The sequence below is a fragment of the Festucalex cinctus genome, chromosome 7 (assembly GCF_051991245.1).
Source record: "Festucalex cinctus isolate MCC-2025b chromosome 7, RoL_Fcin_1.0, whole genome shotgun sequence".
NCBI classification, from domain to species: Eukaryota; Metazoa; Chordata; class Actinopteri; order Syngnathiformes; family Syngnathidae; genus Festucalex; species Festucalex cinctus.
Window position 1 is genome coordinate 10,568,153 of NC_135417.1, and position 27,928 is coordinate 10,596,080.

At 38.5% G+C, this 27,928-nt stretch overlaps 2 protein-coding genes across 2 annotated transcripts in view; one reads left to right on the forward strand and one right to left on the reverse strand.

Moving 5' to 3' along the window:
* Positions 1-27,928, reverse strand: part of grin2db (glutamate receptor, ionotropic, N-methyl D-aspartate 2D, b) — a 134,096-nt gene that overhangs the window by 92,329 nt on the left and 13,839 nt on the right. The gene's annotated exons all lie outside the window — the stretch shown is intronic.
* pitpnc1b (phosphatidylinositol transfer protein cytoplasmic 1b) lies at positions 1,336-26,383 on the forward strand. The gene is made up of 10 exons (XM_077527698.1): positions 1,336-1,773; positions 9,283-9,431; positions 12,333-12,421; positions 12,683-12,690; positions 13,290-13,361; positions 14,269-14,358; positions 16,148-16,303; positions 18,245-18,308; positions 20,757-20,834; positions 24,063-26,383. Exons 1-10 carry the CDS (start codon positions 1,726-1,728, stop codon positions 24,209-24,211), a joined length of 903 nt encoding a protein of 300 aa, XP_077383824.1. The 5' UTR covers positions 1,336-1,725; the 3' UTR covers positions 24,212-26,383.

A 27,928-nucleotide genomic window follows, 5' to 3' on the forward strand; every position in this document is an offset into this window, starting at 1 on the left:
AAGTGACTAAGAAAAAAAAAAAAAAAAAAAAAAAAAGTATTTTCCCACTGCTTTGTTTACACGTCGCTTTTGGAAGGGAACACAAAGTTGTTTTACGAGGTTTTGCGTTTGCGAGGGAACGCAAAGATATTTTTTTTCTACCATGTCACCTTAGGGGCTCCAAATGATCTCATTTTTTTTTTTTATAACATATTTTTAGATTAATCTCCACATTTTTCAACATTTTTGTAATTTTTAAAACATATTTACAATGTATATTAAAAAAAAAAAACAGACATCTTAAACCAACGAAACTTTCTGGGGTTGATACCCGTCCGGTGTCGGGTAAGGTTCCGAGGTGGTCGGGCCGGGCGGTCGGAGCTCCCGCGAGCGTCCCACTCATCCGCGTCCGCACGCGCCCTCGGCCTCATGTTTGTGTAAGTTAGTAAGTGGAGCGAGGAAAAAAAAAAAAAAAAAAAAAAAAAAAAAGACCACACGGATGCATAAAATATAAACCAAGCTTGAGCCCGCATAAACTTGTACTGTATAGAATGTGCCACAGACGATCTTGCCGATCTGTCAGCTTTATGAGATCATCAACACATTAACTCATTTGCTCCCAATAACTTGTAAATACGTTTTGTTTTATGTATTAAGTATCCCAAAGCTGTATTTATACGTTTTTTGTTTTTTTTTATGCTAAAGCATACATAAGGCTTTGATGCAGCCTCTCAACTGCAAAGAACGGTTGCAGAAATGGTAGTTATTACACAAACGGCCAGCAGGTGGCAGCAGAGCAAAGGAGATCAACCAGGGCCATGTAGAAAAAAAGCTCAATTACTTACAATTTTAAATAGATTTGTGAAAACTGATGAAACTTAGCTCTCTTCTAATGCTAATTGATGCAAAACGGAAACAGATAGAAACATACTTTTTTTTCCTGATGAAAGAAGAGACTTTAATCTTTCTTTTGATTGGTTCCATGCTTTATAGCAATAGAACACAATATTCTGTGGGCCTTGCAAAATCAGTCAAAATCCAGTAAAACAGCCGGGAGCGAACGGGACTGCAAAATGTGAAAATGGCGGCGAGTGAATGAGTTAACTATTTCTTTCTTTCTCGTGAGCATGATAGCAAGTATATTGAAGAAATGCTTCAAGGGTTTTCCATGGAGGCAGACACGTAAACACAAGGGGAGAGAAGAGAGAAGAGTGTGAAAATGGGAGGGGACACAGGTGAGTTGCTAGTAAAGTACAGACAGTGGGCGGGGAGTGCGCAAGTCAAGGGGGGGAGGGAGTATGACAGAAAAAGATAAGCAAAGAGCAGGCAAAGGAATGCAAGGCCAAATGAAAAGCAGCAAAGGTTGCAGAGGGAGGAGACTGCAACATGGAAAGTCCGGGGAGGACAAAACCGCCAGTAGTGCGAGCGTAGGAGTGGGAACAGGTAGAGTTGCTCGTTTGCCACAATTGGCAAACAGTGTGGCAGCAAAAAAACAACAAAACACACCAGCGAGGAAGGAGGAAGAAGGAAAGCGCCGAAAACTACACTTGGAAGTTGAACTAAACGCGGGAAGAAGAAAAACTCACTGATAAGAAGTTGCACGGAAGTGTGACATCAGCGGGAAGGAAAGCAAAACAGAAGACGAACGTGTCCGGAGAGGTCACTGCCGTGCCCCGGAGCGTCTGCGTGAGTGCGTGCGTGCGTGCGAGCAAAACAAACACTGCAAACAGAAAAGACAACAGCAGCATGTTGGTGAAAGAATATCGCATATGCATGCCACTCACTGTGGAAGAGGTAAGTGCGTTTTGTTTGTTTTGTTTGTTTGTTTGTCTTGCCCACATTTCCTCAGACGGGACATTTTATTACCTCTGCCAAGGAGGGCATATTTTAAGAATTGTTGGCAGGATTAGGCAAAAACTACTCAACTAATCTCCCGGAAACTTTTCAATATGTTTTCAATAAGTTTTCAATATATACTGTAGTTTATTTATTACAACTACAATAAGTGTCACTTTGTTGTGCAACTAGTGGTTTACAAGATGTTTAGAAAACCTTAAAAAAAAAAAAAAAAAAAATGTTTTAAACCTAGATTTAAATGCGTTCACACTGACTTAACTTCTTTTGGCAACTAATTCTATGTGCATGCAGCATAACAGGTAAACGCAGCTTCATCATGTTTACTTTGGATTCTGAGCTACACACTAACCCGATAGGGATGGGCGAGTACCGATACCAGGTATCGGTATCGGGCCGATACCAGCCTTTTTTTCAAGTACTCGAGTACTCGTGACGCAGACGAGTACAAGCGAGCGAAGACGTTAAGTGAGTCCTCCTTGCCTGTAAGTGGCGCTAGCTTGCAGCAGTTTTTCACCAAAACTTCACCGCTTTGGAAATACTTCAAAATTGTGAATCTCAAACTAAAAGAGCATTTTTGTGTTTTAATTTGAGCGTTAAGACTATTGAAGAGTGACTGTGCTGTTTTTTTTTTTTTTGTCAAAATTAAAGGAAATATATTTAGTTAAAAATATCTTTTAGTGATTATTTTTTTATTTGTCAAAATGTACTACTGGTATCGGCAGTTGGTATCGGTATCGGTCTGAAAAAAAGTGGTATCGAACATCCCTACTAACTGACCTCAAGTCTTGAAAACTCGTCGGTTTACATTCAATCAATTTAAAGTGTTCACTACAGCAACTTCACACAATTCTACCAATGATGTCACTCAGTAGATCATGCCCCTTTAAGGCACACGAATACTACAGTTATTTTTATTTTTTGGCTTCTCACGATTGTAAAAACGCAATCAAAGAAGAAGATGAATGTGCCAATTAGCACAATGAGTTTGCAAGTTCCTATGTTGCGAAAGCAACATGTTGCTTTGACAGCAAGCATGTGACAAATATTTTTCTGCCCTCCATGAGCATCTTTAGGCTGTTTAATGACACCCCAATTGGAGTTTTGTTTTTTACTGTAAAACTAAACGCACAACAAAAAATAATGACACATATTGTATATTTAAATAGAAGGCATAGCAATTTTGGAAACATTGCCAACGCTAATGCTAGTCGTTATTGTATAATACCATTGACAGGCTAACGGAAAATTAGCATTGATTTCTGGCTGTTATATCCTTTCAAATAATGAAAATTCGCAAACAAACGCTGTCATAACACGTACAGAAAGCTAATACCAGAATATTCAAGGGAATATATTCTTACTAATCTGTGAAAAACGAGTTATATTAATGAAACTCAATCGCAACTTTCTTCGTCTCTTTTTGTCTTATTTTGTGTCATCCATGCACGCATGGCACCACACTGCCCCTAAGAGGCCAACACACGCACAGCAGGTACAGCTGGTCTTTATTTATTCCAATTTCTTTTCTTTTCTCTTTTTTTTTTGTTGCTGTTATTTTAAAACTTATTATACTTTATCATGAATTTATTTTCTGTTTTTTTTTTTCAAGTTTTATTTAAAGTTGAGTTTTGGTAATTTGTGATTTAATCTTAATCAAAATATTTTTATTTTTTTTTTGTTAATATTTGCCCAACCCAACTACAGCAAATCCACTTCACAAAAGCATTTTATTTCTTTCCTTTCTATTTCTATTTCATGTTTGTACTTGTACAACACAGCGCCATTTTTCTTTAAGACATAACAAAAGTTAGGAGCCAAGTCACGAAGGAAATACCTGTGTACCTCGGCTTACTTTCAATTGCGTTTTGTTTTGTTTTTTTTATTACATAAGTTACCACCCGAAAGTAAAACAATTTTCTCTTTCTGCCCCCGACGACACACACCTGTCCCGCACGCATCGCAACATTGTTTTGACATCACACATTATCGCCCCCATCTGCTTCCTCCTCCTCTTCCCAATGTGTACTGACGCGCTCCATGCCGCACGCTTGCAAACCCGTCGGACCGGTTTACGGTTTGCCGATACCCGAGGCGCAAGCGACAAACTTTTCGCCCCTGCAGGTTTATGTACAAAGTGGATCCCGGGTAAGGGTGGGACGCCGCAGGGATGAGCCTGTTTTCTTCCTAGTTGCAGGACTGTCCTGGTTGACTCCGCCCCCAACCTCCCCACTTCTTGTTTTACCTGTTAACAATGACAGCAGTTCCAAGATGGAGATTTACTGTATCAGCGTAGCTCACAGGAGCTTCATCCTGCAGCAAATCCTCCTTGGCCTGGAAGTAATCGAAGAATGACTGCAGGCTCATTTAAGACGGTCACATCAGGGCACTTAGCGCCCGTCTTTAAATCCTTCCCGCCGAATTCCGCCAAATGTTGACGTGCAGGTTTGAGCTCTCAAGTCAAACAATATTTGGAGCTTGAGCTGTGACGGACAATCAATGGCGGCTGCTCGCATTTGGTGCGGCCTCTCAGCCAGGAAATACGCAGCTTATTTGCCAACTGCTTTACATGATGGCGCCTTGTAAAAACCGCACCAGGTGCTTTTATGCATGAGCGACATGTGTAAAATGCGCAAATCTTGTGTCAACAATTCTATCGATCGCAATGTCAATGCAAAATAAGGACTATTACAAAGATGTATATATATATATATATATATATATATATATATATATATATATATATATACACACATCTTTGTAATAGTCCTTGTATATATATACACATATATATATTAGGGGCGGGACGATACGGGTAAACCACGATTCGATACTGTGACGATATTTGGCTCACAATATCGATAATATCACGATACACGATATCTACGATTTTTTTATATATTTTCAAAAATAAATTTAGCAATATAGCAATATATGTGACTGAAAAAGCCAACAAATGCCCATAAATATGAAAATGTCTAATTATGCATTTATTCAATGCCAAAACTTTGTACAATGTACAAAGTTTTGCATGGTGCCTCACTGCCTCTGAGACTTTTAACTGTAAACATTGTAAAGTGAGACAAATTAAAGTGCATCAACATTTATAACATAACGCTGCACAACTGGGCACATTACATCGATATCTACCGTCAGTGTATCGATAATTTATTGCAACAGAGAGTGCAACAATATATATTGCGATATCGATTTTTTTCTCCCACCCCTAATATATATATAGATATATCTCCAAAAATACAACTTCTTCCTCCAATTTTGGACTTTTTCTTAATTTCTCAATAGTGCGATCTTTTTTTTATTTTTTATTTTTTTTACTGAAAAACACCTGCCACTATTTAAAGGTCCCCAAATACAGTTCAGATGTTCTAGTTTGTTTGTTTGTTTGTCTTTTGCTTCCTAACAGAAGCCTGAAGGTTTTGTGCTAACAACACTGGAACTGTTGGAACTGTTCATAATTCCCTCTCTGTTGTCCAAGGTTCTCAAACACACATATGAAATATAGGCTGAACTCTTTGGTCATAATTCTGGAGTGATGCAGGTCACATTCTTAGGCCCCGTCATAAACCAACTGTGTGTTTGCATTACTAACTGGGGAAAAAAAAAAAAAAAAAAAAAAAAGCCTCTATGCTCTGGTAAATAGAACCCTCCCATAACGGCCCATGACAGTAAATATCCTTTGGGTGTCAGTTGAGTTGCTGTCGTTATACATTTAAGGTTTAGCAAACATTCCCTTGTTTGTGGGAGGAAACCATAAATAGACAATTGTAGAGTGAACACCGTAAACACATATCCACGAAAGCAACATTGCACTTTCAGACCGTTTTCCACCAAATGGAACTCGGGCCTTCATCTAGGTGGAGTGAAATATGAACAGTGCACGCTACTAGCATTAGCATAAAACCCTCTGACAGGTAAAAGAGGGCGTGCGCACTTATGCAACAACATGATCACAGTTTGTTTATTTGTACTGAACTTCTTGAAAAGATTATGAACAATCAGTGCGGTGCAGGTTATAGGCCAATAATTTTTTAAATGATTCATCCCAGGCTCTTTGTTGTTGTTGTTGCAACAACCTGGCATTTAAGATGGGGTCAAATGGGGGGTGTAGTCTTTTAAGATCAACTCTAACTGTATAAAAATACAAATTTTGTAATAATAAATATGTTGTGAAGAGTCTTAAATGAGCCACACACGCCTTGTTTGATATTTTATTGTAATCGTAGCGCTAAACTTGAATCGAATTCTTTGTCCGTCACGGTGCCGCAAAACATTTCCGCATGCACAGGAAGGAAAGTCACTGTTCGTCACTGAACTATTTTTTTGTTAGCGTTTGCAGACGAGCCTGTTCGGCATCATGCTGCGGTCGTCTGAAAGATAAACATCCAAATCTTTTGTGTGAAATCGATCCATTCTTGCCTTTGCTGTGACGAAAAGTACATCTTTTTAATTAATAACCCGTGAGTAAATGTTGAGCGTTGACACTCAGTAATTAGAGCAAGGAGGAGGAGTGTCGTCCAAATGGCACAAGTGAAGGATGAGGCCCCATATCTCCTTTTTCACCTTTTTTTTTTTTTTAAATCATTATTAAAATGATGCTTTAGTCATCTGCCTTGGTATGACAGAAATTAATTACATTTTGTTTACAAAGCTTTTTTTCCCCCTCTTTACTAACAAAGTTCTTTTTAAATCAAAGTAGACAAGATGGATTAATGAGAAATAATGTTTAGCCAAGGAAAGACGAATGGATAGCAATATCGAAAGGGGGAAAAATGTGAGCATGTCAAACCTGAACTTGATGAAAGGTTGTCAGGATAACAGGCCATCGTCCCGAAAATCACACACCATGACCTCTTCCACATACAGTATTTATCGTTATTAACGTCAAAACAACACCTCAGTCCTTGGACAGCATCGATTCATTCCGTTTGTGTATATATATTAGCTCATTTATTGTGCAATAATCTAATTGTAACATGTATTTGTTAACATATTTTGATGCATTTTTATGCTTTATAAAACATTTATGTCTGAATTTTGGGAGGCTTGGAACGGATTAGGGCATTTACATGGAAAATGCGTCTCTACTTACAAAATTTTCTACTTAAGAACTTTCTTCCAGAACCAATTAATTTCGGAAGTAGAGGTACCACTGTATCAGAATTGGGATCGACTTTAAAAAAAATAATAATAATAATTTCACTTCTTTTTTTTTTTAAATTTATTTTATTTATTTTTTATTTTTTATTTTTTATTATTTAATGCCCCCCAGCACTGTCACCGAATTGACAGAAACCGCCACTGCCCGCTTGCCTACTGAACAATGTGGAGGACGGGAAAAGGATCCGGGATTATGTCTTTTTTTTTTTTTTTTTTTTTTTTTCCTTGATAACATCATACATACTTTTATTTGCAATCACTGGACAAACATGCAGCTATTGAACAATGCAGCCAGCCAGAACCAAAAAAATAAAAAAATAAAAAAATTCTTGTGTACACGCTCAAAGTTTAGCAAACAAACAGAATGAGAGATAACTGGGTTTAAATTTAGCGAGATATTTTTATGCGCGACTACAAACACTTTGGGAATCAAATAGTAAACAAGACTTTCATCGGGTCGCGATTGTGATGTCGAGCCTGGGACGATCATACGATATGATGGACACAAAAATATTGGGACATGACGGCTTGGACTAGAAATGTGTCATCACACTCAGATTATCATATTTATCATGATGTCATTTTGAGACGCCAATAGATTGTCCAACCCGAATTACAACTGTTATAACTCAAGTTATTTTGGAAAAAAAAAAACAACTACTAACTCCTGACTACAAATTGCTTCTAATATATTGTGTATCTTTCACATTTTAGTCATTTTGATACTGATTATTATGTTGCTCTCAAAACTTAGTGGTTCCAATAAACACAAATAATATTGCTGGTATTATAAATGTTTAATGAAATCGAATTTGTAATGGAATCAAATGTACTGTCATTGCATGTTGCAAGTGCAGTAGCAACAAAATTCAGTTTACAGTTTCAAACCTGTCCAAGAAACATGAAAAACACAGTGACACTGGGGCTGCTCAATTATGGAAAATATAATAATTACGATTATTTTGGCAATAATTGAAATCACGATTATTAAAATTATAATTTTTTGGTACAAAACAAGAAAACAATATTAAGATCAATTGAAAAAAAAAAAACACTATGTAAGTTCCTTTTGGATCAAACTGAATGTATTTATTTATTTATTTATTTATTTATGTTGGCAAAAACTTGAAGTTGGGTACAAAATAGTAACATGCATAAATGTAAAAAAACTAATAAAAAAAGATAAGACAAAAAAAATTCAAACACTAATTATGCAAGTTCCATTTAGATGACTTTTTTTTTTTAATTATTTTAAAATTTAAAAAGTATAAATTGTATAGATGTAGCCAATCAGATAATTCCATGTCAGTCCTGTTACCCACATGTCTTGCCACAACCAATCAGATCGATTCCTTGTCTATATAAGCCGGTCTGAGAAGTGTGTGATTTTGTCGGATTATTACCTCTGTTCCTGTGTGCAGCTCTCATTGTTTCTCGCCTCTCGATGTGAATAAATAGTTAAAATCTTAGTTGTGATCTTATTTGGGATCCAACCTCAGCACATAACAGAAAACTGGGAAACAGGAACAAAAATCTGGCGGGTTGCCAGACGGCGCCCTAATTTCTTACACAAGTCAAGCAAAGTATTTCATATACTTTTCCTTTTCAACGTATAAGCTCCTTGTCATGGAGATACTTACTCATTGTAATTTGTAAGATTCATTTGTTGGTCATAGTTGGTTGCTGCCCGCCTATCACGCAGTTCTCGCCAAACTTCTGTTAAAAGTGACACCTAAGCACTTGTTCTGGTATTTTCCGACTGCGTTTCACATTAGCGATTAGCATTAGCTTGTCCATCTTCTCATGTTCTCTCTTGTTGCTCGGTGAGTTGCATAGCTTAGGCTACTCCTCGTCCGCCTTTCGTTAGTTAGCGTTAGTTAGCGTTAGTTAGCGGAGATGATCCGCACCTGGTAGCTGCTGCCGATATACATTGTGCAGATCAAGTTAGCTTAGCGCCTAGCATTTGTGAGCAGCCATGATGAGTGAACGTGTGACATGGACAAAACTTTCTTTTTTTTTTTTACATTTTGGGGTTGATTGGTTAGTGTGACCTGTTCATTATTAGCATGTCACGTCTGATTACCGAGTTTGGGGAGAAAAGAGCGCTGAAGAAAACAAAATGGACGCTGGGGTGGGAACTGTGTGAAAGTGGGACAAAACAACGGGGCTGGCAAAAATCCGTCGGGACTTGCGACACAGTGCCGGGTTCTTTTTGTCTCTTCAGTTTTTTTTAAATCTTGCCTCAAATTCTGCATTTTACTTTGGCTCCAGTACAAGATCGGCCAGCTGTACATGATCAGCAAGCACAGCTGCGAGCAGAGCGGCAGCGGAGAAGGGGTGGAGGTGGTGAGGAACGATGCCGATACTCACCCCCAGCACGGCCCGGGACAGGTGACGGAGAAACGAATCTACCTCAGCAGGTAATAATGACAAATCATATTCTCACCTCTGCCATTATGACATCAAACTGTGTTTAATTTGATGACTAACTTTACAAAGTATCATCGAGTGAGTTCGTGGAGTTCAATAAAACGATTTCAACACAACGCGGAGTGACGTTTGACCCGTCTGCAGGCAAAGTCCAAGTGCCAGCGACATGCTGAGGCCGATCCTGCGTGATCGTACATCTTGTCCTTATGTCTGTAATTAGATAACCAATCAGTAATTATCACATGATGATGATTATTTTTGTCTCCCAACTTGTTGTGACCTGCGCAGTTTCTGGGAAAAGTTTGCATGAATCAGAAGCTAAACACGTGCAGCGATTGACAGTGACAACGCCGCCATGAATATAATGGTGATACTTGGTAATTTTCTCAAAATTGCTAAATTAATTTCCCACCCCTAATCTCACCTAACTCATTAACCTCGCACAACCTCAACTCTTATTCTAATCGCCCCTTTAAAGCCGCCAACTAATCCCAAAATAAACTCTTAAAGAAGTGGAGAAATGTTCACATTCACACTGCAGAGGATTTTCCTAATCTTTCTGTGCTAGTGGGACTTTCGGTCCTCATTAAGTTGTGATACGCCAGAAGTTACACACATACGGATTTGTGTTTACGTCCCGTGGGGAAATCTTGCCACCCAGTCCAGAAGTACAAACCCGCCCAAATGTATTCAGTACTTCACTCCAAAAGCAAAAGTCGAAATATTGCACACACATACTTGTACTTAACTCATTCACTGCCAGTCCAGGAAAAAAAATAAAAATAATCATCTTTGACGTCTAAAACCGTCTACGGCAGTGAATGTATCTAATCGGTACCATTGCCAACTTGACAGAGTGTATGAATGGATGAATATGAGGCATTGTATTGCGCTTTGGGCACCATATGTTGTAGATAAAGCGCTATATTAAACCTGCTGACTGCCCTCCTGCCAGATGTTGCCCAGTACATGATGGGCCACTCCAATGAATCGGTCGGTGCCTTTTGCATCTGCAGGAAATGAAATGTAAAAATGTGCGAATAAATTAATGACAAAATACATTAAGCAAAGTGTCCTGCGTATTGATCTGCTTGCATAATAAATATAACGTGAAATTATTTCTAACACTGGGGGGGTTAGAGCATTTCCTAAAACTACACTTGACCATGAAATGTAATCATTTTAATCCTTTAAGAATGTTTCTTTTATTTGTGTTGCTTCTTATCAAAACTATAAGCTACTGTAGCTATATTTTCTTACAAAAATAATGTACTTTAAAGTCACACTTTAGCCAGGTCTCTGCTTTTGACTTACTAGTAATCCTGTTACCCCTTCTAAAAAAATGTTGAATTTTACACCAGTACACAAGATGTTGCATTAAATGTTAATTTCGTCAATTAAAATGAAACAAAAATCATTTCATCAACACATATTTTTCCCCCGGACTAAAACTAGACTAGACTAGACCCTCATTAATAGACAATAACTATGACTAACTGCGATTGGCTGGCAACCAGTTCAGGGTGTGAAGCCAGCTGGGATAGGCTCCAGCACCCCAGTGATCCTTGTGAGGAATAAGCAGTTAAGAAAATGGATGGATGGAACTACGACTAAATCAGTATGCATTTTCGTCGACGAATGAAGACGAGACTAAAAAATATACTGCACTTAATAAAAGCTGGACTAAAATCTATGGACATTTTAGTTCATGAACAAAAATGAGATGAAAATTATATGATTTTGTCTATTTTGTTCCAACAATAACGTTAATCCAACCGCTAACTAATGCTTGCTAACTTACTAGCTCGTAGCATGTAGCCATAGAAGATTGTTAAAATGCTGTAATTGTGTGAGAAGTCGTTTTACATCTAAAATGATTGTACGTGAAATAGTTTTAGATCCGAAATGTTCAACATATCTGCTGACGAAAAAATAACAGGTTAAAAAAAAAAAAAACGGGTAAAATGATTGTCCTGACTAAAACTAGACTAAAACGTTGACAATTTTTTGCTGACTAAAATGATACAAATAAAATTGTTTTCTTGGACTAAACTAAAGACTAAAATGCTCGAATTATAGTCAACTAAAAATAGACTAAATACAAACGGGATGGAGTGGATTAATTGTGATAAAAAACAACACACGTGATTGAAACTGGACTAAAACTGAGACAAAATTTAAAATGCCGGATAAAATTAACACTTACTGTTATAGTTGATGTCAACTCAGCCCCTTTACCTAAATTTACATATTTTTTTTTTACTTCATACAGTATCTAAGTTTTGTTGAATTACAGTAATGTGCTTAGTGCTAGCAAGCAACTAGCATAAATGCTATGTAGCCATAGTTCATGTAGCTATGCTAAAACTCATTCCCGTTACTCAAATGAGGCGTTTCAGTTCAAAAAACAGTGACACACACACACACAAAAAAAAGTAGTCATATACACATTTTAATTACAGTGGACAGTTCAGTTGTGTATTATTAGATTTAGTGTTAAATCAACAAGAGTAACAATTTAAGAGTTGAAATGATTGATTGACTGACATACAAAATGCTAGTTCGGCTAATGTGGAGCATGACCTCGAAAAGAACCATAAATAGTTTCCAGAAAGATGTCATCAATGGCTTCCACGAAAATAGATGCAAGACATTATCACGCCCAAAAATGTTTGGACGGCTTGCTAGCGCGTGATTTGGAACGAGCGATGACTTTCCGCCGTGAGTCACACGATCAAAACTGCAAGTTGAAGAGAGTTGCCCACAGGTAAACTGGCGCTGAAACTCATTCCTTGCCAATCTCCTTCTCTCTGCGTGTGTGTGTGTGTGTGTGTGTGTGTGTGTGTGTGTTGCTCCACTCCCTGTCTTCGCTCCTGCTGGTGCGGTTTCAGCAAGCTGCCGGCCTGGGCCAAGGCGTTTGCCCCGCGGTTCTTCTATGTGACGGAGAAGGCCTGGAATTTCTACCCGTACACCATCACAGGTGCTTGTTTGCTTGTTTGTTTGTTGCCATCAGTACGAAACATTGCATTTCACAGCCATTCATTATGCAGCTCGTGTTTACTTTCAACAGATGTTTGCGCGAGTACCATCAAATATTTATCACATTTGCACACATTTGTGTGTTAACATGCATGCATGAGAGCAAATGCATGTCGATACATGTGGGAGTTGCTAACGCAGTTTTGCTTTTTTTGTTTTTTTCTTGTTTTTTTTTGTATGTTGAACATCTGCGGCACAACAGAGTACTCGGTAAGTCTTCTCCCGCATCATACGTTGTACACGACTCCAACAGAGCTCAAACTTCTACACTACACATGCTCTTTCAATATTTTTCCTGATTTTTTTTTTTTACTTTTTGCAGTGTTATAATTGCTTTGAATTTATCATTGTTGATATTTGTAATTGTTTTTATTTTTTTTATTTTTTTTTATTCAGTTTTAATTAGTTTTTAGAGCAGGTTTGTTGGTTGGTTAATATTTTTTGATAATGCTTTAGTATTTAGTTTGAGCATTACTTTTAGTTTAATAGCCTCCCGTGTTTTTGTTGTTAAATATTATGTTTCTGCCAAACACTCTGTGGATTTAACATTTCTTCCGCTCGTTTAAAAAGGTCATAGAGAAAATAAAATCTCTCAAATTTGGGGGGTGTTTGGATCTACTGGCACCCCAAAAAAATGCAGCAATACGGAAATAAATACATTTCAAATGAAAGATTTTTCTATGTCGTTAACAATTTTTTTTTTTTTCAATTTTAGTTGTCACTATTGCGTTAAGTTTTCACCAACTATAATAACCTTTTCTCACCGGTTAGGTGTCCTATAATAACCTTGACATTTTATCACCTGTCAGGTGTCATTCCTCCCCAAATTCAGCATCCGGATTGAGACACGATTCGAGAACAACAATGGCTGTAATGACAATGTGAGTATGGTTGAGGTGAGAAAGAATTACAGTAGTATTCTTTTTTTTATTTTTATTTTTTATTTTTTTTTGTGATAGCGATTTAACGTGAATATTTTTCGGGGTCCTTCTCATGGATTTTTTTTTTTTTTTTTTGGTCAAACACGAGCAATAAATTAATCTATATCACAATAAGCAATATCAAATTTGTCTTTTTGGTCATACAAATCAACCATGAATTAATATGGAAAAAAAAAAAAAAAGATCTACTTCAATTCGAGTTAACTTACTGAACGATTTGAAATTTCGCAGTGTTGAGGCCAACACATTTCTTCAACTTTACAAGACACATTTATTATAATTAAAAAAAAAAAAAAAAAAAAAAAAAAAAAAAATGTAAAAAAAACTTGAATGCTAAGATATGAATAATTTGTGCGTATGAAGAGGAATCTTATGACATTTTTAGCAATAATGTGAACAAACTCAGCAGGTCATTAGGTAAAATATGTCACTTTGTGTTTTTTTCTACTTTCATGGTCCCCTAGGGGAAATTCAATTTACAGTCTTTTTTTTTTTTTTGTAACACACCATACATGTACATCAAAGCAGTAATGTCAAAATGTAGTTTTTGCGCCACAGTATCTCGAGGGCACATCGACCAAACTGACATCTTGTTAACAAGTCCAAATTTCCACATAGTGCTGCAGATTGGGTCCCGAATGTACGGCTTTCCTATCTGCAAACTAATAATGCCTCCGGGACAGAATTACTGTCTTCTTTTTACTCCAGATTACTTTTTGCCCGAAGCACATTCTGTGAGGAGACTTTTCCATGTCCTTTAACCACACCAACAGACATGTTGAAGTCTGCATGTTTGCTTCTTTTTCTTTTTTTTCCCTTCACATGCTGCTCTCTGTTTTGGATAAAGATATTCGGCACGCCGACACCTGCAGAAGATGTGAGTTTCCTGGATATCCTGAGTGATCCCATACCAGAAAAGCACTACAAAGAGTCTGAGGTGCGTCCAGTTGTATTAAACAAACACATATAAAGAGCAGCAACATTAATATTTGTGTCTGAGGCTCAATATTTGGCAACTTGAAGTCGCTGCTGCTACTTACCTTTTCTAGGTTAGCCATCTGTCTATTTTCAAAATCACTCGTCCTCATTCGGGTCAGTACCGAGAGTAACTACAAATTTGTTTTGGTTGGTTTCCAAGTGGGTAGCACATGTGCGTCACATTTCTGAGGTTAGAGGTTGTAATCTGGGCTTCGGCCCACCTTGCTGAGTTTGCATGTTTGAATCCAGAGATTCGAGAGGCGTAGAACAAACTTGACTAGACGACAAACAACGAGAAAGTATCAAGAATCACGAGACGCTAAGCTAACTTGGGCCGTGGAGTTGCACAGAGGAACAGAAGTAATAATCCGACAAAAAACACACACTTCTCAGACCGGCTTATATAGACAACGAATCGATCTGATTGGCTGTGGTTAGACGTGGGTAACAGGACTGACATGGTATTGTCTGATTGGCTGTTGACCAGATAAAGAGATTAAAAGATTCCTGACATCACATAGCTTCTGACATCACAGTTGAAACTAGATGCTGGTTACATCAGTTCAAAACAGACACTTGACCTCGAGGTCATGACCCAAACATAACCCTTGCATGACAGTAAACATAACCCTTACATGACCCTAGTTACGACAGTAAGCATAACCCCTGCATGACCCTAGTCATGACAATATATGTATAAGCATGTCTGAGCAAAAAGGAGTCAAGTATGAGAATAAGGCTGAAATTGATGAGTTACAATACATAAATAAATAAATAAATAAATAAATAAATCAGGAACTAGTAGAGATAAATGTGCAGCATAACAGCTAAATGCTCATTCACCATGCTTGCTTTGAATTCTGGGCTCACGAATCTCCCTGCATGGTTTATAAAACAAATTTAGCTCACAAGTCGTACGACGAGGGTGCACTAGTAGAACAACAGTCTTCGTGCCAGAAACATTTTTTCCACGACTGTCTGCCAACTTAGTAGGACAACTTTAACAACTACATGTTACTTGTTGATATTTGTGTGGATTTCCCACAGCCCTATATCAGTCTTTGTTTTTTTTTTGTGTTAACTTATGAGCACAAGTGTAAATATACAAAAGCTAAATGTCGCTTAATGACACAAATGTGCGAGGAATCGTCACCAAAATTCACATGCGCATCTCTACTCGTGTCAACTTCAACCAAATATTGAAATAATTGCCACAGCATTTATCCGACTGTAGTAGGTCTGATTTGAGGAACTCGTTTCAGTTACATGACTTGTCCCTGTTAAACTTGTGCTTTTTTTTGGACTCCTACTCAGCTGGGGTACAAAGCGCAATAGCAGCCAGGTGGGGATGAGAGTTAAAAGCGCGGTGCAAAAAGCACAAAGTCGGCCAAAGTTATTCTCAGAGTGCAGCTTATGTGTGCAAAAGGGGCCCGGGGCCAAGGACTCGGCCGGCGTGCTTAATTTGCTTTAACCGTCACGTGCGCTCGCATAAGCAAAAACAAACAAGAGTCACGCGTTAAACGGCGCGGTGAGAATATTAAAATCACAATTTTAATCAGCCTTAAGTCGCTGATGCATCCGGCGACACTTTATGAGCTGCGTAGCGCACACAATCTGCTTGCGCGCATCCCAACTTTCCCTCCCCAACGCGCCCCGGAGGGCCCGGCCCGGCCCGGCCCGGCCCGGCTTTTCCGCTGGCTCAGCGCGTTTGCTTATAAGGATCTGTGTTTGCTGTGCCGGGTTTGCAGGACCTGTCTCGCTGGCAGTCGAGTAAGACCCAGCGGGGGCCTCTGGAGGAGGGCTGGAGGGAAGACCACCAGCCCATCATGTGCTCCTACAAGCGGGTTCACTGCAGCTTCGAGGTCTACGGCCTCCAGACCAAGACCGAGGACTTCATACACAGAGTGAGACCCAGTCCCGGAGTCCATTTTGCGTGCCAGCCATAAGATGATCAGGCCTGATACGTCCAAATGTATAGCCAGTGGGATTTGATGAAGAGATTCCCTTCATCATCTCTAACTTCTTTAACGGCATATGCAATATGTTGCTTATGCAAGCAAGTCAATTTTCAATGAATTAATTTGTGTATGCTTAGGCAAACTATCACGTTTATGCAATTAGTGGCCAGGGGTGTTTATTTACTCAACTGCAGATGCGTCAGGACAGGAGTGCAGCCATTTATTTGGCGGCATTTTCATAATAATCCTGTATAAATATACATTTTTTTTTTTTTTTTTTTTTTAGTACAGACCAATTTAGAGACACTTTAATGTTAATAATATATATATTAAAATATATATACCGTGTAACCTCTACTTACGAACGTCTCTTCATACGAAATTTTCGAGTTACGAAACTCCTGAACGGGAAAATATTGCCTCTTGTTACGAAAGAAATTTCTAGATACAAAAGGTAAACATACATTACCAAACGCAACATACTTTCGGCTATGGCTATTTCCTACCATAGGTACCTATGAGCGTAAATACGAGAAGGTAAATGACCATCATTTTTATTCTTTACTCTATTCTTTGTTATTTACATTATGCACCACTCTCATTTATTGTGCAATAATCTAATTGTAACATGTATTTGTTACATGTTTTGATGCATTTTTATGTTTTATAAAACATTTATGTCTGAAATTTGGGAGGCTTGGAACGGATTAGGGCATTTACATGGAAAATGCGTCTCTACTTACAAAACTTTCTTCCAGAACCAATTAATTTCGTAAGTAGAGGTACCACTGTATGATAATAATATAATTAAATATATTTTAAAATACGAAAATATATAAAACATGATATAATATTTTATGATATAATCATTTTTCTTGTATAATTAATACCCTTTAAAAACACATTTTGCCACTTGCTGTCAACGGAAGAAGGCGTCACCCGTGCTGAGGAAACAATGACCAATCACGGCTCACCTGTTTTCTGGGTTTGGTCAGCAAACTGAACGATGACACTGTCATCTTCAGTCAAAAGCAAATGGCAAAATTGGTTTTTAAAGGTATTAATTGTTCATGAAAAATTTTGATGTCATCAAATTAAATTATGGACAAAATATTACATTATAAATCTATTTTATATTACATTATAAAATATATTTAATTATAGATTTTTTACAATATATATAGTAATATTAAAGTGTATCTAAATTGGTCTGTCATAAAAAAATGTATGTGTGTATGAAAAATGAAAAAGTGAAGTTATCAAATTAATTATAGACAAAGTCTTATCTTCTTACTGGTGAATATGGTTCAATGAGTCAAGTATCCCTTTAAACACATTTAAACTTAAATTTCTCAAAATACATTTTTTTTTCCCTTGGATCCTATTCTCACCCTTTTACTCACACAGTTCTTCAAATAAGAACCCAAGCGTGCTTGCTTCAAGCTGTTAATTTAATCGCCCCCAGCTGTTTACTGTAAACTTCGCAAAAGTTTGCTAGCTTCATGCTAACATATTGTATGAAGCACCCACCAAAGACTGGCTAACGGAAAGTTGCGTAAATGTCACAACCTTCAAACGTATTTAATCCTGCGCAGGAAATGTGTATACAACATGCGGTAAGTTCAAATGGCCTCCATGTTAACTTTTTTTTTTTCAAATAGGGCAGCAAAAGTACATTCATTACAGTCTTCATTATTACTTTAAGTGGATGACGTGCAGGTGACTAATTATGGCGCAGCTTCTATTATCGTGACTAATTAAGGAAACTATTGGCAAGAAGAACAAAGCTTTTGCAGTTTTGGTGAATGAGCACATTTATGGCTCTGACACAGTTAACAATGAATGCACTTTCATTATCTTATCTCTGCTTCTTTTTTTTTTTGTCAGAACATCCGAGATATTCTCCTGATTGGTCACAGGCAAGCAGTGGCTTGGGTGGACGAATGGCACGGTGGGTCAAAGAACGCACGACGCCTCACTTCAACATGTCGCTTGATATCGCGTGGATGTCTTTCTTACGCAACTCTGCGACCGTAACGGTCACTGTTACTTTGTTTACAAGAAGAAGTCTCCGCCTTAAAAACAAATATTTAAAAAACAAAAAATGCACGGGGTATTTACTTCAAACCCTAAATTTATTTAACTCGAACCAATCATGTGGGAAGTCGTATCCCGTGGAAAAGATGTTCATAGTAATTAGTATAATAATTAGCCATTCTTTATTATCCCTGTGGGCAAATTCAAATGATGCTGTTTTTCTGTTATTGCACAACCCCGACTCGTGTGCACGCACGAATGATGCGCACGGCTTAGCAAGTGAGAGATGTGTACCAGAGCAGTGTGGTGCCTTGCTCGAGGGCGTGTCAACAGCGCGTAGGAGCAGATCGCTTTAAAAGGGGTCAAATGATCGGAAAAATAAACATTCAGCGAAATTTTTTTTTTAACTCATTTGCTCCCAAAAACGTTTTATGCCAGAGCATACAAAAGACTACTGCAGAGAAAAGTTGAAGCAATGGTACTTATTACAAAAACGGCCATCAGGTGGCAGCAGAGTATAAGAGATCAAGCAGGGCATGTTAAAACAAGCTTGATTTCCCCACAGTTCTAAACAGATTTGTGAATAATGATGAAACTTAGCTCTCTTCTAATACTAATTGCTGCAAAACTGAAACAGATAGAAATATTTTTTTTTCCTGATGAAAGAAGAGACTTTAATCTTTCTCTTGGTAGGTTCCATGTTTTTATAGCAATAGAACACAATATTCTGTGGGCCTTGCAAAAGTCAGTCAAAATCCAGAAAAACAGCTCGGAGCGAACGGGTTTTGCTTCAGTGACTGGGAGTGAATTAATTAAAACTCCCTTAGTGATCCACAGGTAACTTCAAGGTTCAACGTTGTACCTCAAATTTCAACATACAGAATGTCCCAAAAGTCACAATACACTTCTTTTGTATTTGTACCGACGTGAGGCTTTTGCAGGTTTTGTAATCATATTTTTCCCTTGCCCATGATGCGCACATGATTGTCAAAATTGTCACCTCTGATGAAGATTTAACTCCTAGAGCAGGCGTCGTGGTTCATTTATATGTACTGTATGTCCGATTAAATTGAAACTGAAAAAGATACCGAACACAAAATTTCGGCAATGTCACTAAACAAACAATGGATAAAATGAAAGCGAAATCTCAAAGTCTGACTCATAGATTAGATCTTTTTTTTTTTTTCAGGGCCAGTCTACTTATTTTGTGTCAATTCACGCTTCTCTACAATCCCCGATTTTATTTTCAATATGGCAGTGTTCTGGCCCCATTATATTCTTCTGGAATTGGGTCCAAAAAAAAAAAAAAAACGGCACACTCCAACACATTATGCAAAACCCCGATGAATAGCTTAGAGCCACGACGAGAACGCAATGTGGTCATTATTTCAAGGTTTGCTGTAATCAAATGTAAAAAAAAAAAATCTGCGGCAGAACGTTAAAATGGGAAAATAAGAACATTTGCACGCGCACAATGTGATGACAACCCGGGGGATTGGGAATGAACAGCTGTGTAGCCTTAAGAAAGAAAACCATTTTGAGTGAGGCTAATGGGGGGTAAAGGAATCCGATTTGTGAGTGCAGCACAATGATAGGACTATGGCGCATGCGGTCTGATGAGTCCCAAGCGAAGCTATTTTCGACTGACGGAGTAAGCAGGAGGCACAAAAGAAACAAAAAAAGTGCGTCCCAAAAAATTGGGTCAGCTGATGAGATGAATGTACTGAATGAGCAGATTTTTGATTTTTGATTTTTTTCATGAATGGATTCTTGTTTTCATTGTTTTCATGACGACAATGCCAGGATTCATTCAAAGACGGGAAGAGTTACATAATGCCACTTTTCCACTCGATTGGCCTTTTCGGGATTGATGCTTTTCCATTGGCAAGAGCAGACACACAGTTAGAGAACCAGACAGAGGTGGCCATAAATCACAAACAGTATTTGCAAGTCATTAGGGAAGCCTCAAGTCCAAAACTTCAACATTTGAAAAAGTAAAAAAAGCAAGTCGCGTCGAGTCTCCACTAAATTTAAAGCAAGTCATTACCTGGCTTAAGCAAGTCAAACCCGTTTTTGCCTATAGGTTTATAATGGCACCAAATCAAGGATTTAGCTTGTCTAAAGTAAGCTCCTCCCCTCACTCCAATGTAGTTCTCCATGATGCCACAAGATGGCGTCAAAGCACTACTTTTAAATCAGACAGGGCTTTGGCACCACCTTAAAGGCATTTCAGTGAGAGCACAAAATCAGTGAATAGGCGAGTTTTTCAGCGAATCACTGAAGGTAAATTAAATCAACATTCAAGGTTGTGATTGGTTTTGAAGATGGACAAAAATAATCCGTGTGTATTTCCCACTCCTAGGGCTGAGCTTGGAGGAGGTGAGACAGTACGAGCAGATGATGCAACAGAAGACCAACATCAAAGTTAAACAAAACACAGGTGAGACACAGGAAGGAAGAAGGGTGGCGTGCATGTCGTTGGAGCATTATTGAAAGTCCCTGGAAACGTTGTTACAAACTTGTCACATTTTAATCATTATAATATTGTCAAGTAAAAGTCAAATGAGGCTAAAAAAAAAAAAAAAGATCAGGAGAAATCAAGTCGTCTCCACTTTTAAACGCTGGAGGCGTGTCCATCAAATATCACCACGACGACCTACAAACTACAACACAGGAAAATTGAGGCTGCAACGAGGCGCTCTAAAATAGCCACACCAGCGCAAAAGCCCCGGTCCACACATTAGCAGTCAAGTGGGTGGTTGTAATTGATTTATGTTATTTATTGTTTTTATAAGGCCATGTTAAATAAAACAGATTAATGTAACTGCAATGGACTCAATTCCTAATGTAAATACTCATATTTTTACTAATGCATTAAATTAGCGAAAGAATATTCTACTCTGCAGCATTGGTACTTTTGACTGTCTAAAATATGTGCTGCATGAATTCCTCAACTGAATCAAAAATTGTTGTGAATCGAATTGAGCCCTTGTGAATCGAATCGAATCGATTCTGGAAATCTGAATCGACACCCGGCCCTACTGGACAAAAAAAACAAAACAAAAAAAAACAGGAAAACTTGAAAAGTGAGTACTCTATAGTTCTGAGTCTTTGCACGTTTTTAGCGATTATCTTCAATCATTCATAATGTATTCAGCAACAAATCTGAATTTGCATTACAGCATCTTTAAAGTGGATTTGAAAAATGTAGCAGTACAGTATGTACACGGTCCTAATCACAACACCTTGAAACGACGAGGAATTTACAGTCAAGCCTGAATTTCTTGTGCCGTGCGACTGCGCTGTAGTGTGAATTAATAACTGTGATGCTGAATAGAGGCTGTGCTGCAGCACTTTCCCAGATGGCTGCTGTGCAGAACAAAATCGAGAGGCAAGAGCAGTCGGGAGGCATTTTCACAACCCGAGGAACAGAGAGTGAGGTTGGGGGTATTGTTTTGCAGGCGGGCTCTCATGAAGTGATAATGCCGCTGCGTGCCTCTGATAAACAGTGTAATGCAGCCACCTGGTGAACTTGTGCCGTCACAAGACCTTCACCACATAAATAAGCAGACATTGCAGCATTTCGCTGCAAATGTCAGACCTGGTGTGTGTGTGTGTGTGTGTGTGTGCGCGCGTGCGTGTGCATGTGTGTGCGCCCTGCCCCCTGCTGGTTCGTGTTGTCAACCTCATCCTGATGCAGAGGTTGGAAAAGTACTGTCTGTACTTAATACTCTGGTAGAAGCAGAACTGATTCAACTCCTTTACTTGAATAAAAGGAAGAAGTACTGATTGATATGTACTTGCGTACAAATGTAAAAAAGTTACTGTCAAGTTACTACTCACCTCAACTTTGATACGACTACTAGGCAAGGCAAGTTTATCGCACTGTGTATAGCACATTTCATACAATGTGCTTTACACAAGGAAAGACAACACATAAGCCTCAACAAACAACACATAAGCCTAAACAAACAGTAGTTAACAACATTCAAAAAAAAAAAAAAGTTACAAAATGTACTAAAAGTAAACATACATTAACAATGTTAAAACATTATACAACAAACTTTAAAAACATTTAAAATAAACAAAAATAAAATAATTTTAAAAAAAATGTAAAAACTACTACTACTACTACTACTACTACTACTAATAATAATAATAATAATAATAATAATTAAAATTAAATTACAAATAATAAAACATTAAAAATAATAATAAACAAATAAAAGGGCGTAGCTGAAGTTTGAATGTAAACAAACAACTGCAGATTTCTAAGAGCCAATCGTTTGTTAGTAGCACACAAGCAAAAGAAACCGTTCAATTAAACAGTAAACATTTAGTCCTCTCCCTCTCATTGCGTTGCAGCAAGTAAAATCTAAGTAAAAGTTTTCTCTAGAACCTGAAAATCTCAACTCATTTGCTCCCAAAAACGTATAAATACGTTCTATTTTAAATGTTTTACGTGTTCCAGAGACATATTTATACGTTTTTTTTTTGTTTGTTTTTTATGCTAGAGCATTTGATGCAGCCTCTCAACTACAAAGAATGATTGAAGAAATGGTAGTTATTACAGAAACGTCCAGCAGATGGCAGCAGAGTATAAGAGATCAACCAGGGCCATGTTTAAAAAAAAAAGAAAAAAAAAAGTTCATTTACTCACAATTCTAAATAGATTTGTGAATAATGCTGAAAATTAGCTAGATTCTAATGCTAATTGCCGCAAAATGGAAACAAATAGAAATACACTTTTTTTTTTTTCCCCTGATGAAAGAAGAGACTTAATCTTTCTCTTGGTATGTTTCATATTTTTATAGCAATAAAACACAATATTCCGTGGGCCTTTCAAAATCTGCCAAAATCCAGTACAACAGCCGTGAGTGAAGGGGGTTGCTTCTGTGAAAATGGCTGGGAGTGAATGAGTTAAGTGCAGTTCCCACCACCGTCTCGATGTAAGCAGTATCAGAGAGTGCGAAATCCCAGTGTGGCCTCTCTCCCCATCCCATCGCTCGCTCGCCCCCTCCCTTGTGTATGTGTGATGATGAGACTTCAAGGTGCAACAAATCTGCAGTCATCGCTCAAGCGGCTGCAGCTCGCCACGCGCCTCCACCGCTCGCCTGCCTGCCGTTGCTAGCGCGTGGCTCTCAAGCGCACAGGCGCATTAGTGGCTTTAATTTCATTCATCCACCGTAATAAAATTAAATGGATGTCATTTTACTCCGGCGAGTCGTAAAAAGTTGGCTTGTGCAAAATAGTGTGGAGCCATTTTTTTATTTTTTTTTGCTCGCCTGACTGGCAGCGTGGGGTTAATTCACACTCAGTGAATGGTTGTCTCTCTTTGTCCTTGAATTGACCGGCGACCAGTCCAGGGTGTCGTCTGCATTTCACTGCAAGTTAGCTAGGATAGGCCCCCTGTGGGCCCTCCCCCCTCCCCTTACCGCCAAATGAAATGACTGAGTGGGCTTGAATCGCAAAACGGGGATTCAACTAATGGCAATCTTAAGTATCCAGCACTCACCTTGATTAAACTTGACGAAATTGGAAACATGTCATTTCTCATGTGTCGTCCTGTGAGTCACTTTCGATCTCCTCAGTCGTTATTTTGTTACTTCTCTTTCAAAAACCATTTTCCTGACTAACAAATCTGAATTTGACTCTTTCTGGCTTTCAGGAGCTCCGACCTCGTCTGCTCCCGCGTTCTCTCGCTCCATGTCGGTGACGGACGAACGGACCCTGAAGAGGCTGGGAGCCTCCAAGCCCTCAGAGGGCGCCACCGTTCCAACGGGTCACATCCGGCTCAACTCCACTTCCTCGGAATGAGAACTCGTATTCGCGCACGGAAATCAAACAGTCGACATTTTGAGTGACTTGTGTTGATTCTGTCATGTACATAAAAGCACAAATATTGTTTTATTTTTAAACGAGGAATATTTCTGCTGACGCCGTCATCAAACGACAATGGCACTTAGTATAAGAGGGCCCCAACAGCCACTCGGTAGGCTTGCGAAATTTCTGGAGAAGTTGGACATTTTTCATGGGAATTTATGGGAATAAATGGGAACAAATGTGGAATATACAGAATTGAATTTGTTTTTGCTGTTGTTCAAGGGTACAAGCAATTGCTTGTTTTTTGTTTTTGTTTTCTTTGTCATGTTTCAATATTTACTAAGCTAGCACCACCAGAGATGAGCTGATGTTGGTGTACAGCATGAGCATGACTTATTAGTAATGAAGTGTTATTTTAGTACCGAATGTTACCAGCTAAATATCGTAATGTTTCCAAATTTCCCAACCTAAACCTCCTATGGAAATTTTCCTGAAACTTTCCAGCAATGTACTTCCAGCTAGCATTAACACCACAAATGAGTTGATGTTAGTCTGACTTTTTCGTAGTAGAGTAATATTTTCAGACTATGTTTTGACAGCTAAATATTGTAATATATATGTACATTTCCTATCTTAACCACCCATGGAAATTCACGTGAAACTTTTCTGATATTTACATGAAATTTTCCAACTAGCATGAGCACCTTAAATGATCAGACGTTAGCTACAGCCTTAGCATGACTTATTCGTTATTGAATGGCATTTTGGGAGTAAATGTTACCAGCTAAATATTCTAATATTTCAAAAATTCACCATCATAAGCTCACATTGAAATTTACCATAAACTTACCAGAAATTTGCTTGAAATTTTCTATCATTAACACCATAAACTAGCTGACATTAGCCACAGCGTTGATCGTAATGACGTTCTTTAACGACTAAATGTTGTAATATTTCTAAAATTAGGCTACCAATCGTAACCTCCCGTGGAAATTTGAGTGACTCTTTTCTGAAATAGACTTGAAATTTTCCAAATAGCATGAGCACCTCGAATGAGCTGACGTTAGCGACACCATTAGCATGATTTCTTCAGAATTAAGTGGTATTTTAGAACTAAATGCTAACAGCCAAATATTAGAATATGTCCAAAATTCCCCCATCTTAACCTCCCATGGAAATTTACCTGAAACTTTCCAGAAATTTACTTAACATTTTCCAACCCTACCACAAAGGCTTAACAATACTCATCTTGATGTTTATACCTACTTCGTGTTTACAGTATACAAACTAAGTATAATGTCAAAGAAAACATACTTTAATCTGTATTTACACCCAAATTGCGAGTTTCCCTCCTTCCTTCCTCAGCCAATATCAAACGCGGGACCTTCATCCCACACAGCACGTTTTCTCTGACATTGTGGAGTTATTACGGTCTCATGCTTTATGGCGAGTCATCAAACTTTGCTGCCATGCAGCCTCCACACACAGTGGCGAAAACAAACAAATTAAATTTTTTTCACGTTCATGTTTGGAAGTCATCGGACAGAATCTGGACGACTACTCGCCCGGAAATGTCCTAAAATGGCTCCTGTGTCTTTCGAGACATTTTGGTGATGGACATGCCAACCAAAATGTCACATTGATAAGTGGAACTGGCTTCAAGGGGCTTGCTTCTGAAAACACTCCCCTAAAATTGTGATTTACCGCATTTCTCCGTTGCCTTGCCTGGTGCTTACGCTTGTAAGCTGTAAAGAATTCTGCGGACCGCCAACCAGGCTCCAACATTGGTGCCCCAGCCCCCCAGGCAAGATGCATAAGGTGTTTAATAGAGTGGATCTAATGAGAGAGGGAGGCTGTCAATGTTATGGATCGGCCTCCCTCCGCACCTCGGGCCGAAAGGTCGCAGCAGGTGTATTGACACGCGGCGCGTATCGGCGCTTGATCTCTTAGCTGAGAGCTGCAAAACGGGTCAGGCCGCGGCTAAACTTCAATTACCAGTCGATAATGAAGCCATTTACAAGATGATTACCTTCATTCCCGACAAAAGACTGCAAGAAAAAAAAAATCTGTACGTAAATAATTAGAATATTATTTTCTATGAATCAAGTGAGGAAATGTATCAGGAAATGACATGGTGTACTATTTTTTTTTTTTCAATAAATACAATTTTTTTTCCCAGTTCTGGTGTGAAATCTGCACAGACAGGTAAGGGAATGGACTCCCCGTGCACATTATCAAGCGTGTTTGATCAGTATTGACGCGCATGGATGGACCAGCCGCTCGGACCGTCACAGCCACCGTTCTGATTTCACACGCCGTCCCGGCGTACAACCAGCCGGCAGCGCACGTGAAATGAGGCCGCCCCGACGTTTCATTCTGCTCGGTTCGGGGAGAGAATGAAAATTTAACAGATGCATCGTGCACGCTTGCGAATTTTGGGCTGTGCTGTGTGTATTGGACTGTATGGCAGCCCCGCACCAGCGAGGGTTTGAGCCAACGGGAGCTGAGCCCTTACGAAGGCAGTAAAATCATCCATCTGTTGGGGGGGGGTTGAAATAATCCCATTATTATAATGCAGCATATCCTTTTAAGATGATCAAAATAAGTTGCGGTCTTATTTGTGTCCGTGTGTTTGAGCAATGAGGTTCTCGACCACAATCCCTTTCTATCCCACTCAATAGGATTACTATCGAGTGCATTGTTCCACAACCTCTATTCAGCCAAGGCGCATACTTTATTCTTTATATTGGAAATATTTAATGATGCGCCACTCGAGAAAAAAAAATATCTCCAAAATATAAAGTTTATATGCTACTGTCTTGACTCATTTCCGCATTTAAATGAACTGAAAGATTTAGAATGATAATAGGGTTATATGATCATGCAAAACATATCGTCTCATTGCCATGGAGACAACCTCCCTGGTAACACGAAGCGTCCTAATTAGCCGACTTGGCGATTTAATTCTACGAGGCGAGCCGTCAACTTCATCACGTTGGTATCCAATTTACGTAATGTGACTCTCAGAAGTCACATTCAACCTGCGATTGGGTTCACTCGTCGCCTGCGTCTGTGCGTTGACCACCGGCCACAACCCATCAAACATGACCGCCATCTTGCCCGTTTTCAATAAAGTCACGAGGAAAGGCCATTAATCCGTTCCAGGTACCAACCAATAGGGCTGGGAGTCTTTGACTGTCTCACGATTCGATTCGATTACGATTTTTGGGTCTACGATTCGATTCAGCATTGATTTTTGATTCTCGATTCAAACGATTTTCGATTCAAAATGATTTGATTGACCAATGATTTCTGCTTCAATTGACAGATATGCATAACATTGTCATGATCTACTCCAGTCTGCTTTGCAAGACAAAATGACAAATATAGACAGTCATAAAAGTCTTTTTTTTTTTTTTGTTCAAACATTTATTAATTTTGTATTGTAAGTGCCTTTTTCCACAAAAACAGCATGTGGGCTACAACCGCTTTTTCCCCTTCTTCTTCAGCATTTCTAATTGAAATAAAATCGATTTTCGGATATTAATATCGATTCGATTAATAAATGAGAATCTCGATAATTATAGAAAAAATGACCTTCGTTTTAGTCTTTGGGAATTAATTTAATGCATGAGCCTTTGATTTTAAATTGACTTTTAGTAGATTTATTTATAACTGGAATAATGACGTCGTGCCCATGTTTTTTTTTTA

Excerpts from the sequence above, each read along its gene's own strand:
- pitpnc1b (XM_077527698.1), top strand. The coding sequence starts at position 1,726 with ATGTTGGTGAAAGAATATCGCATATGCATGCCACTCACTGTGGAAGAG. Across the intron at positions 14,359-16,147 it reads AGCACTACAAAGAGTCTGAG|GACCTGTCTCGCTGGCAGTC; the intron begins GTGCGTCCAGTT and ends CCGGGTTTGCAG. Across the intron at positions 18,309-20,756 it reads TTGGGTGGACGAATGGCACG|GGCTGAGCTTGGAGGAGGTG; the intron begins GTGGGTCAAAGA and ends TCCCACTCCTAG.